Source organism: Brienomyrus brachyistius, chromosome 6, assembly GCF_023856365.1.
Source record: "Brienomyrus brachyistius isolate T26 chromosome 6, BBRACH_0.4, whole genome shotgun sequence".
NCBI lineage: Eukaryota > Metazoa > Chordata > Actinopteri > Osteoglossiformes > Mormyridae > Brienomyrus > Brienomyrus brachyistius.
The window spans coordinates 23,477,791-23,490,781 of NC_064538.1; the positions used below are offsets into that span (position 1 = coordinate 23,477,791).

At 40.0% G+C, this 12,991-nt stretch overlaps 1 protein-coding gene across 1 annotated transcript in view; it reads right to left on the reverse strand.

Moving 5' to 3' along the window:
* The window catches only part of ctnnbl1 (catenin, beta like 1), a 59,912-nt gene extending 47,901 nt beyond the window's left edge, over window positions 1-12,011 (reverse strand). The window contains exons 1-7 of the mRNA XM_049018031.1: window positions 11,842-12,011; window positions 7,798-7,980; window positions 7,389-7,495; window positions 7,027-7,168; window positions 6,443-6,538; window positions 3,183-3,276; window positions 959-1,050 (exon numbers count right to left, since the gene is read on the reverse strand). Of these exons, the coding sequence (XP_048873988.1) occupies window positions 959-1,050; window positions 3,183-3,276; window positions 6,443-6,538; window positions 7,027-7,168; window positions 7,389-7,495; window positions 7,798-7,980; window positions 11,842-11,871 (744 nt within the window). The 5' untranslated portion in view covers window positions 11,872-12,011. The remainder of the gene's footprint in view (window positions 1-958; window positions 1,051-3,182; window positions 3,277-6,442; window positions 6,539-7,026; window positions 7,169-7,388; window positions 7,496-7,797; window positions 7,981-11,841) is intronic.
* Between the last annotated feature and the right edge of the window lie 980 nt (window positions 12,012-12,991).

The window sequence follows — 12,991 nt, forward strand, 5'->3', positions numbered from 1 at the left end:
CAACGAAAAGTAAGTGATTTGTAGGCATTGGTTCGTATCCGTTGGCAACACCAACGTATTTGACAGGCTCCGTTGGTAATAACTCCTATTTGGCAATATAGTTCATTTTCAATTCCTAAATATCGAAAAAAAACTTACAATAATTGCAATGAGAACTGTCCCCAATATCATTCAGCCATAAAACACATAAATATATATTTATTGTTTATTATTATTATGCACCACATAATGTAAGATGATGCAGCTACAGTGATGTGGCTAACCTTCACTTAGGCAGTGATTATTTTGACATACATTAATCGTAGAAAGTTAGTTAAGCAAAATAATTTAAGTAAATCTGATGACAGACAGGCAAGGTTAATAAATGGCACATTATCCACAATACATATTCCCAAAATATAATTCCAAAGTTCTTTTCAAAAAAGTCTTATTTTTCAAAATTAGGCAACTTTTTTGCCATTGAGTCATTAAATATATATGTTTAAATGTTTTATCTAATAACCAATACTGTAGGTTTTCATAAAATTTGTAATTTTCCAAGTATAATACAATCCCCAGAATAAGGGCCAGAAACTTGCAGCCTCTTTTTGCCTGGGGGTTCCCCCTCTGTAGATTTCACCAATCGGTTGGGGGGGGATGGGGTGTGGGTTTCCCCTAGGAACATTTCGGTGATCAAGGGCAAGGTCCTCCTCACCAGATTTATTGCAATCGCCTAGTTGCAGTTGCAGTGACAGTTACAATGAAATTTTGATAAATTTTTTTCAATTAATATTCAGTTAATGTATTAACCATCTCGCAACCCCCCACCCCCACCAATTTCTTGTGAGTCACACTTTGGAAACCCCTGGCATAGGCAACTACCATTCTTCAGTTTCATACACAGCACCAGCAAACAAACGACTAACGCATTACATCCAGTACTCCAGTTTTTTTGTCACCCCCCCCCCAGAACACTTACTTTTATCCTCTTCAGAAGCCACTGCATCAGGCCCTGCTGTGCTGCCTCACTGCACAAGCCTGGACGGAACTCTGCCATGTTCTCGATGATGGCTGAAATCACACGCGCACGTTATGCAGCCTGACAGTCCTGTGAACTGTGTTCTCGCATGCATGAATTTCACCATACTGTGGACAACCAGATTCACAGGGCTAACATGCCAATACAGAAATTACTATACTTTATTTCTTAATTATAAGAATCATGTGCTGGGAAATGTATACGTTTAAACAAAAAAGAAGATATGCTGTGCATTTTAAAACTCATTCTGTTTAATAGAGGAAACAATGAAAGAGAATTATAACCAATAAAGCTTCAGATCAGGCCCCGGGGGGTGCGGTTCAGGAGCCAGACTGACAAGTGCAGGGAGTAGAAGACAGAAGAGGCGTGTGAATACCACTGCTCTGTAAATTATAGCAAAATGCAACTATCCATGCAATCATAAGCTCCTTCAAAGTGGAAGACTAAAAAAGCAATATGAAGAATGAATAAGAGCCATGAAAAAACTTCATAAAAGAAATCATGTAACAAGCATTTTGGGTTCTTGCACTGTGTTCTACAAGAAGCCAAAAGAGAACAATACATAATGTCAGCAGGGCCAGTCAAGGTGGCCGTCTAGCAGACGATTAGATTTTATAGTCCATATAGTCAATGCAGAAATTATATTCTATCAGAAATCTTTGTCCATGATATACTCCCATTGGGATGCGATCGAAGGAATGACTTCAAAGCACCTGTTTTATAAGATATATCATTACTGTCATATGTAATTATTTGTTTGGTTCTATAAAAATTGACATATTTATTGTGCTATTACACAAAATGCGGAAGTGGTGGCTTAATGGTTAGGGAAGCACACTTGCAATTTGAAAGATTGCTTTCAATTAATTGGTTCGAATCCCTGACCAGCAAGGCACCATTGAGGTACCCTGAGTAAAGTACCACCCCAAGCACTGCTCCCTGGGCGCTGAATTAGCTGCCCCCTGCTATGTCACAATGTCATATATGGGTTAAATGCAGAGGACACATTTCATTGTTGTGTACTGTGGGGTGTCAACAATGACCACTGACCTAAAATTTCAAATTGAAACAATATTAGCCAATGGACGATCTTTATTCCTTCAGTACTATCATTTGCGCATTTATTTTGGCATTGACTGTAGTAGTCATGGGGGGTTGTGGGGCACCAGCACTGAGGTGCCACATAGGTTTGAACCAGCCCTGAATGTCAGTGTGTGTCAGTTTGAGAACATGTAGCTTTGGGCTCCTTCCATGCAAGGACATTCTCAATGAAGAGTGCCACTGAAGAGGACTCTGCCGAAAGCAGGATGTCACCAAGCTCCAGGCACAAAGGGTAGCTAGAGAAGCGCCATTGGTATAATGTCAGTGTGTAGATCAATGACTGCATAGCAATAAATTTTACAAGGTGAGAAAGTTTAAATCAAGCGTGACAGATTCTGAAAGTTTCCCTTTTACGTATAATACAGAGGCACGATGCAGTCACTATCTGAACGAACAATCAGGGATTTACCAACAGGGAAACGAGAGGGCTGCTTATTCAAGATGTGAATCAGATTTGGATTCAAGTTTTTCCTCGGGCCAACTGGTATTAGCCTCAACCAAAAATCTGACACTTATAAACTCTCATAAAAATTTTGATCAATGCTTTTAATTTCACCTCATACAGGGTGCATAACTGATAAGCATGGTCAAGAGAACGACTGAAGTAGTCAAATTTCTTTTAAGCTTCGCTGATTTAAAGCGGGAAAGGAAAATACTAGCAAAATATAAGCTCAGATTCCAGACTATAAAATATCATCGTCATATCATTAATTATTCCAGCCATTTCATGCCTTAGATTAAGAAGTTCAAATGCTTCTGAAACACTTTGTATACCACACTCACCCATTTCCAAAACATTTACTGTTCTTTCTTTGAAACCTAATAAGATGCATTATCCATTACACTACTGACCTATTTTGACTCTAAAAGGACTTTACACAGATTCTCAAAGACATCCTTGGGCTGGGATGTGACACTGATAGACCTCCAGCTCCCTGCTGGATGGCTGAATGACATTTCAAACGAAATAACGTCTGCAGAAGATCTGAGCCGAGTTACCAATCTAAAGGCTATAAAACAGCATGCCTCACCCAGTGCGATGCATGTTGGTAGCACCTCTTACCCAGTGTGTTGTACACCCCATCCGCCTCCTCCTTCACCTGTTCATCGAGCCTCTCCATGTTCTGCACCAGCAGGGCCACCACCTGTCCCTCTAACTGGAACCAACAGGGGACACCACCATGAAACAGACCTGGCTGAGAACCTGCTATCAGCAGTGGCCAGTTTGTGGGGTTACCACAAGGGCATGATTTATGTAATAGTAACGGAGAGCAAGTAGAGGGAGAGCAGTTCAAAATGTAAAGATGGAGCATTTGGTACACAGATGAATATCCATAGTGAAGAATAGACATTTTAATAGCAGCCACTCAGCTGAAAATTCTCACACCAATTTTTGATTACCAAAGCAGACAATCCTATACAATAATCATTAGAAAGGGGACAATTGAAATTACAGGAATGTATTCCCGGGACAATCCCATCGCCCACTCCCCTCATCTGATCCTTACCCCTTCCACACTCATAACGGCCTCTTCTAGCTGCTGTGGTCTGGGAGGCACTACCACAGGTAGAAGGCCAAATTTGAGTGACTAAGAAAGAGCTACTAACCTCAGGCTGTTCATAAACTGAATGAAGACTCAATGAATTCCCTAGACAGCTTGATAACCCCCCCCTACCCCCATCTAAACCTGACTTACTACTCCCATACCCTCAAACTCTGTACTGGATGGATCAACTGGAAATGTGAAAGCCAACAATGGTTTTTGTTTTTTTTTTTATAAACCAAATGCTCCTAGTAGGTAAAACTACATCCATTGATACACAATGTGGACAAAAGTATTGGCACACCTAGCCATTACAACTACAGGAACTTTTATGACATCCCATTCAAAATCCATAGGCATCAATATGGAGTTGGACCCCCTTGGCAGCTATAACAGCTGCCACTCTTCTGGGAAGGCTTTCCACAAGATATTTGAGTCCATCTGTGGGAACTTTTGCCCATTCACCCAGAAGAACATTTTGAGGTCTTGAGGCACTCACGTAGAATCTAAAGGCTTTGCTTGCAATCTCCGTTTAAGTTCATCATAATGGTGTTTGATGGGGTTGAGGTCAGGGCTCTATTTGGGCCAGAGTCAAGTTCTTACACACAAAACTCACTCAACAATGTCTTTATGGACCTTGCTTTGTGCACTGGGGCACAGTCATGTTGGTATAGAAAACGACCTTCCCCAATCTATTCCTACAAAGCTGAAGGCACAGAATTGTTCAAAATGTCTTGGTATGCTGTTGACACAATGCAGTCAGGCAGATAACGTTCTCCTGGCATCCCACAAAAACAGACTCATCCACCAGACTGCCAGACAGAGAAGCGTCTCCAGAGTCCAGTGGCAGCGTACTTTACACCAGTCCATCCAACACCTGGCATTGCGCTTGGTGATATGAGGCTTGCATGCAGCTGCTCAGCCATGGAAGCCCAATTCTTAAAGCTCCCAGCACATAGCTTTTTGTCTGGGGTTAATGCCAGAGGACGTTTGTAACTCTGCAGTTATTGAGTCAACGGAGCGACTTTTATGCACTTCAGCACTCGGCAGCCCTGCTGTTCCTTTACATGGTCTACCACTTTGTAGCTGAGTTTCTGTTGTTCCTAAAGGCTGCCACTTAAAAATATCACTTACAGTTGACCGTGGAATATCTAGCAGGGAAGAAATTTCAGGGAATGACTTGTTGCAAAAAGGTGGCATCCTATGACACCACCAGACTCAAATTCACTGAGCTCTTCAGAACGACCTGGGTGCATAGCTAGCTGCTTGATTTTATACACTTCAGACAATGGGTCTGAAAGAATGAAACACCTGACTTCAATGACTGAGTTGTGTCCCAATTCTTTTGTGCATATAGCGTATATTGAACATTTCACATATATATCAATTTCCACAATCTTTCTTAACCAATTAGGTAGTTTCCAAGTGAGCCAACAAGGCATTGGATTAGATGGCTGATTGATTGGATTTGTTTTTTGCTGTGGTGACCACCAGGGAGAAATGTTGCTAGTGAAAATGCTATTATTTAATAGCACTCTGACCAACATCCATGACATAATAGTAAGGACTAAAACAGATACACCACTTGTACATGTGCAGCCCTAAAGGGCCACTGATTTAATTTTATTGCACGTAAGATGTACAAAACATGCCCGTGAAATGCTAAAATTAACCCATGAAATACTTAAAGAGTGCGTGGAATTTACTTTTTTGTGCTCTCAATTTCATATTGCTATTGAATGAATTAATCAAACAATTCAATCAAATCAATGCATTTCCCATCCCCATCAACAGTCTTTCTTAAATCCCGACAGATAATGGAGCCAATTGAAGAACAAAATGTCTTATGAATTCTGAGGAGCACCTATAATCGCCCATGATTCTAAAATTACATATACTGTGTGGGCAGAAGAATATGACTCAGGCAGCATAGCAGGGGTAGTACAGCTCCCTGTAATTCGCTTCAAGTAAGCTGCTGGGAGCCTCTGAGCAGATAATGGAGAACAGCCTAAGGTAAAGCAGACAGCCTACAGTGAGGGAAAAGTCAATATCTGACTTTTAATCCTCCCATTCCAGTAAACAGGAACACACACACACATACATACACACACAGGCACAAAAATATATATATTCAAAAAATACAGGATTCATGCGTCTCCTCTAAGTAAATGGGCAGATTGGGCCGAAACCTTGACAGTCTGACTGGAAGCAAAACAAACATGAACATGGTCTTGCAAGCAGCAGTTATGGAAGACAAAGAGCCCAGTTCACCCAAACTGTGAGCCTGGAGAATCTGAAACAAGAAAAGGAGACTGCAGGCTACAGAGCCAGTACTCAGTTTGTGTTTATGATGAAGGTGGCCAATACTGTCATTTATATGACAATGCAGCCCATGTTGGACAAGACTGAAGCCACAATGGGTGACTGCTGAGACAGTGGCTATTATTTAGCCATTCAAATTATGATGACCAACACATTATGTACAAATAATAAATACATTTGAATGTAAATTAAAAATCCTAAAAGGTAAAATTAACCTGAAACAATACTAAAACTATTACTCCAAAGAGCTCATCCATGTTTCCGCTTCACCACCCTCAAATCGTGTTAAGCACCTGAGTTCAAAGACGACAGGCCTGCTAGCAGACATGCAGTGGCAGCCGCAGTGCTCCACTGCAGGCCAAGGCAGAACCAGCAGCTGGAGAACCACAAGTAATCAATCTGGAAGCATCCAATGTGCGCGGCGCAGATAAAAGATGACAGCGGCGGCAGTGCTCACCAAGGCATCCACAAGCACCTCAGCGCCTTCTTCGCTCTCATGGAGCGTGTCGATGTCAGTCAGCTCCTGCAGCAGATCTACCACTGCGATGGCTACATGTAAGGGGAGGTTAAGGATGTGTCGCTACAGAAACAAGGGGGCTTCAGGAGAACACAGTGGACGTGATGTGGCACTGCAGGTACTATTACTTCTGAAAAAGCTCTCTGAACATACAGAACAGTATAATGAAACCCAAACACCAGCGTGAGGCTAAACGCATTCAACAGCTATTCAACTAAACATGGCCTGGACTCACATGAGGCTAAGTGCATGTAAAATAACCAACTGAACTGCAGAAAGTACAGCTTCCTAAACGTATTATGATTCTTTCTAAAATGAATGAGGCATAACATTCCAACAACTGCAGCTAAATATGTTAAATGATGCAGCATACAATAAAAGTGCAAGCAGAGTACATTTGTGATAGAAAGGCTGCCTCATGGTAAATTCATATTAATTTCATAAGAGCAAGAATCTGAAATTTAATTTTCGACTGATAAATGGACAGCATGGGCCCGGAAACGGCGACATCTTGTGAAGTGGATATCTGTGTTCTCGTGGCTAAGTAACCCAAGCAAGGAATGGACTGCATTCAACTCCACAAGCAAGTGGTAGAGGTCAGGCATGGTGGCGATGACATGCATCTCCTGAATGATGTCATTGAGATCCAACTCGCTCTCCATAAACCTAGTGGAGGGTATCGATGTAGACACATATTATACCAAACATGCACAGATGTACTAAATATTGAATTCGAAAATGGATAGAATTCAAAGCACTTTGTAGACTACACCAAAGTTAAGAAGTTCACACACACACACACACATTATTATTATTTTCATATTATTCAATTATCACATATTATTCTATTATTATTATTATTATTATTATTTCAGTCCAGACTCACTTCTCAGCACTGTCAGGGAACTTGATCCTCAGTTCCTGGTTTTTGTAGGACCGTTTTTCAAAGGTCAAAATCATTTTCTTCACAGAACTCTCATCTACTGGCTCACCCTGTACCAACCAAGAGAGAAGAAAACTGTTTGTTCAGCTCTTTATCTTCAGTGACACTGCAGAGAGCAAATAATTTGCATCGCATTTAAAAGATTTCAGAGAAATACCAAATTTTTTTATGTGCTCTGTCACAAACCTTAATTGGTGATTAGTTGAGGCAATATGTGGTAAGAAGGAAAACAGGCAGCTTTTGTAACTTCAAGTGATGCATTCAACCTCACAATATTTAGCTGAGCAAGTAATTTATTAAGAACAAGCAAAGTAAATGAAAAGAGGAATAGAGGCACTCGGCCCTTTCCCACCTCTGGGTCTTCATCGGTGTCCAGTCTGTCTAGAATTTTTTTTCTATCTCCACCATGGTCATCGGGATCAGAATCCTCCATTTCCAAGTGTCTGCTGTGGTCTCGGGTCACCAGAGCCTTCTGCCTGCCTCGGGGTTCTTCATCACCCTCTTCCTCACGTGGCCGTTTAGCACCCCGGTCCGGCTACCATGGGGGGGGGGGGGGAGGGAGGGGTAAGAGTGCAGATTTTTCATCACACCACACACATCCACAGCAGGTCTTATTGCACAATAATCCACACACTGCAAGGAATAAAAAAAAGCTCACGACTGAAAAGGAACACATAGAAAGCTGCTTAACTATAAATTCAAACCCAACTCTGAGTGGCTCCCATGTGTTTTGTCTTTTTTTTTTATTCTTTTATTCACACTAAAGTATGTGATTTTCTTCTAAACATTTTACTGACTTTTTAAACCCCAGAAGGAGAGGAATTTCTCTTTTCTGGCTGCATTTATGCTATTTTCATCCACAGACAGCAGGACCGGGGAGGAGGGACTGGAGTGCGCCTACATTAAACGAAAGCTGCTGAACAGATCCACAGATGATGCAATAGTTCTCATCCTGCATACTGCTCTCAACCACTAGCATGATGATAAGGAAAACTACGTGGGAGGGGCAGCGTGTTCCTCAGTGGGTTAAACCTCTGTGCCTCTGATCTCTGTTGGGCCCTTGAGCAAGACTCATAAGCTCCCCAGAATTCACCAGCAGTGCAGGATAAATGGCCTGACCCACCACTCTCAACTGTACATACAGTATTCTACAAAAGTCAGATTTTAAAAACAAAAGTATGTGTTGAAATACACAGGATCTACTGTTTTTTTTCTTATTTTGACAATACTATTGAACGGGGTATTGAGAATTGTGAAATTTCACTGATATTGGTACCAGCTAGGGGGCGGCATGGTGGTGCAGTGGTTAGCACTGTTGCCTCACACCTCTGGGACCTGGGTTTGAGTCTCCGCCTGGGTCACGTGTATGGAGCTTGCATGTTCACCCCATGTCGTCGTGGGGTTTCCTCCGGGTACTCCGGTTTCCCCCCACAGTCCAAAAACATGCTGAGGCTAATTGGACTTGCTAAATTGCCTGTAGGAGTGCATGTTTGTGTGAATGGTGTGTGAGTGTGCCCTGCGATGGGCTGGCCCCCCATCCTGGGTTGTTCTCTGCCTCGTGCCCATTGCTTACAGGATAGGCTCTGGACCCCCCGCGACCCAGTAGGATAAGCGGTTTGGAAAATGGATGGATGGTACCAGCTACTAAATTTCTGATATCTTATGCTGCCTAGTAGATACTGGTAGTGTATCAGAGTGAATGTTAAAACAAAAGTGAGAATAAATGTTAAAAATCAAATTCTTTCTCCTATGTCCTTTAGTTGGATTGTGTGTGTATGTGTGTGTGTGTGTATATATATATAAATATATATATATATATATGTGTGTGTGTGTGTGTGTGTGTGGCTGCTTCCACGTACACACAAACAAGCTAAAGCAGGGAACACTGGCAAAAACCAGCCAGGCAGAGGGCAGAAGCAACTTTCTAATGCCAGAGATGACCATCAACTTATCCTAGGATAAGATCCAGTGAGCTTCAAAAGAACGGGAAACATTAAGTGGTGTGAAGTGCCCTGCTAGAACAGTTCATAACAAGCTCAGGAAAAACCATTATCACTCAATAACTGATCTTTCTAAATATCAATACTTTTTGGCTGCACTTTATGAATATTACAACTGTTTACTGACGTATGAAATATTTTATGTACAGAATAGATATTTATTCATACATACATCATGCATCTCACATATCTATACAAACTGATCAGTACAAATATCAATATACTCTCCCTGTATATATTACCATTCATGAATAGTACCTGCAATTCAGATTTCATATATTAATATTCTTATTTGCATGTTGCCTTATTGCATGCTGTCTTTTGCACTTTGATGTAATATTTGCACCCACTGTCTAAATTAAAATTTTGCTGCGGTGTCAATTTTTTCTAGAGCTATATATATATTCTTGTAAACTAATAAATAGAATGATGATTTTTGCTATAAAACCAAAGTCATGGTTCAGATCATATCACAAATCATTTTTGAGATCAGCAAAAAATACAAGACAGTATCTTTGCTTTCAGTTATAATTATAATTTTCTTCCAATTTCCATTAGAACACGTAAAGCAATTAACGTTTTTACAAGCCCCTTTCATGCGAACACAGAACTGCTTTGTCAGTATTTTAATTGCAAATCTAAAAAATCCATAGATGACATCTATCATTCTCTTTTTCTGTCTTATGTCGAGGTTGTGACTTATGTTTCTTGTGATCTCAGCATAGCCAAAGTTATTTTCTTAAGATAACAAAATAAATTAACTCGTGAAAACAAAAGTTGTAATCATGCAAACAGCATTTATCAAGAGAAAGAGAGAAGCCGATTCCACTAAAAATGTCATGCCGAATGCAATTGATCCCACGCAGTTTATTTAATTGCATTACCACTGAAAACTTAACCTCACCCCCCACATGCGATACATAAGGGGGTAATTCTCTCCCACTGTGAGAAAGGAATTTCAAGTCCTGAACACATGGGTTTGATGGACTTCCATGGCATCAAGATCTAGGGAATTTTTACTGTAAAATGTAACAGTGGCAGTAAAACTAGTAAAATAGTAAAACTATTTTGGTTAACCAGTATGTGTGTGTGTGTGTGTGTGTGTGTGTGTGAGTGTGTATAACATATATATATATAGATGTATGATGTGTGTGTGTGTGTGTGTGTTAATCAGAAGAAGAATGTTGAGATACAGCAACTCTTGAAAGGTGCAGTTTAGAAACTGTGTGGATTTCACTAGCAGTTTTTATTGTGGGATAACCAGCCAGCTCCCCCCCCGTCTCAATACTATCACAATATCATATACCATGTTATAACATGCGGATAGTATGACAGTATAAGAAATTAAATACTTCCCAAGCACACAGCTAGACTAATGCATGATAAATTTGTAGTTTTATGCAAATAAACCAATGTCAACTGTCTAATAACCAGTATTGCACAATATTTTATCATCATTTTACTCACTTATGACAGTAGTAGGTTAACAATGCATCTTTCACGGTATGTTGCACATAAGTGGCTTAGAGGCACTGTGTAAGGCTGGGCTGGGTCGGTGGTATAACTAATTAATATCTGAATTTCTATAAATGATGAATCTGTTATATTATAAATATTCAAATGTATTTTTGAAAGGAGTTTCCCAGTCCTAATATTTATATTTATTGTATTCTACCATGCTGGGGTTCTTGTACATTTATGTGCATGTATACATGTATTTATTGTATATGTATTTAAGTGTAGCACCATGGGTGGCTCAAGGGAAACTATTTCAATGCACTCTGTACTTGTACATGGATGTACTAACAATAAAATACTCTTGAGAACTTGTACATGTATCCCGATAATCATTATGACTACAAGCAGCAAGCAGAGCTGCGGACCAGCTAAAATGTGGTGGTAATTTGTTTTATTTTAGTGATAAACACCTTAAACACCTTCGCGGGGTATCCTGTATTCCTATTTATGCAGCTGTACAGATTTGCTATCTAATTTTAGAAAGTGACGTGTTACAAAAGGAACTGTTTAAGACACCAAGGAAAATACATCAAAATATAAAGACATTAGCTTAAGAAACAGCAACGAGACGTTACAAGATTTAATTGTTTTTTTTAAAGGAATCTTGGACTATTAGTTACTGGTAAACTTACAATGAACACTTGGAATTAATCCTGCACAAAGAGATAGTGAAGCCCACAAATTACACATGTAAGTATACTGGCAAATCTTTAATGTCAAAACTGAATCATGTGATTTGCACGAAAACGCATACAAGGCTACACAGATAAACAGAAACCCATGCTTTTAGGCCTGAGCTGCTGTCGCTAGGAAGCGAATTAGCATGGTACCAATAAAAGTAAAAATAATAAAGTTTCTATAAAGAAAACAAAAATTACCTGATATCTCAATAGCTCGCCGACATCCATGATCGCTCATGAAACAATTAACGTAAATGGGTCGTTTTTGCTTTGTATACAAAATTCGAAAAAGACAACTCCCGCCGGTTAATTAAATCCCGAATAACTACCACCGTAACGCGTTTCGCTGTCGTAAAATCACTGTGGTAAGAAAATCTTACCCGAAGACGCATTGAGGGTATGTACTGACGTCACTTCCCCGCCGGAACCACCCCCCTCCCGTCGGACTGACTGGCTAAACGAGCTGGTGTATGAATCCTTTTAGTTGGGGAAACTGCGACACAATTGTCTGGTTAAATTAAAAGCAGTTGGACTCGATCAGAACCAGTACAACTTAGCAAAGGACCAGTGGGCCATACACAAAGATATGTGGCCAGGAAACGGGTTTTCTGACATTTATTTACCCCTCATCATTTTGCATGTCATTGCAGTCAGACTGCGCGTTCAATGTCTTTGAACTATGTACCGGGCTGAACGAGACTGAATTAAGTTAATTAAATATTACATAAAGCGTGTTTTGCCGTAATGAGATCAATTTATCTTGACAATGTCATAAGTCTGTAAGAAACCTCAATACCGTCTGATATCATTATAACTACTATACTTCCTATATCCTGAGTATGAAGACATTTTACTGCGTAGACACTCCTCAATTAACGACCAGGTTTTGTTGTTATGACCACGTCGTTAAGCGAGAAGCCGCCCCTAACCGATTTTTCAGGCATACGAGCAGGTAGTGGGTTTGTATCAATCATCTTTATATGTTGTTTTAATGCCACTTTTGCACCATTTATACCATTTTAGTGTACTTATAAATGTTTATACAGTAGTGTACTGTAATTGTTGTGTTGACCCGCTACATGTTTTCTCCGTATATAATGATTATCTGTGAGTGAGACAAAACACAAGAAAGATTTGAAAAATCTAATTAACAAGCATAGCAAACTTACAACACGCTGCTCGATAAGTGCTAAGGTTAATCATCAACGAAATCAAACATGATACGCTAACACATGTAGACATGTATCGCGAATTATGATCATTGCAATCCGATGAATCAGTTAGCTAAAACAGCGCATAGAGAATAAATGTCATTTGTAAAAATTAAGATATAGAACAAGTAAAAAAA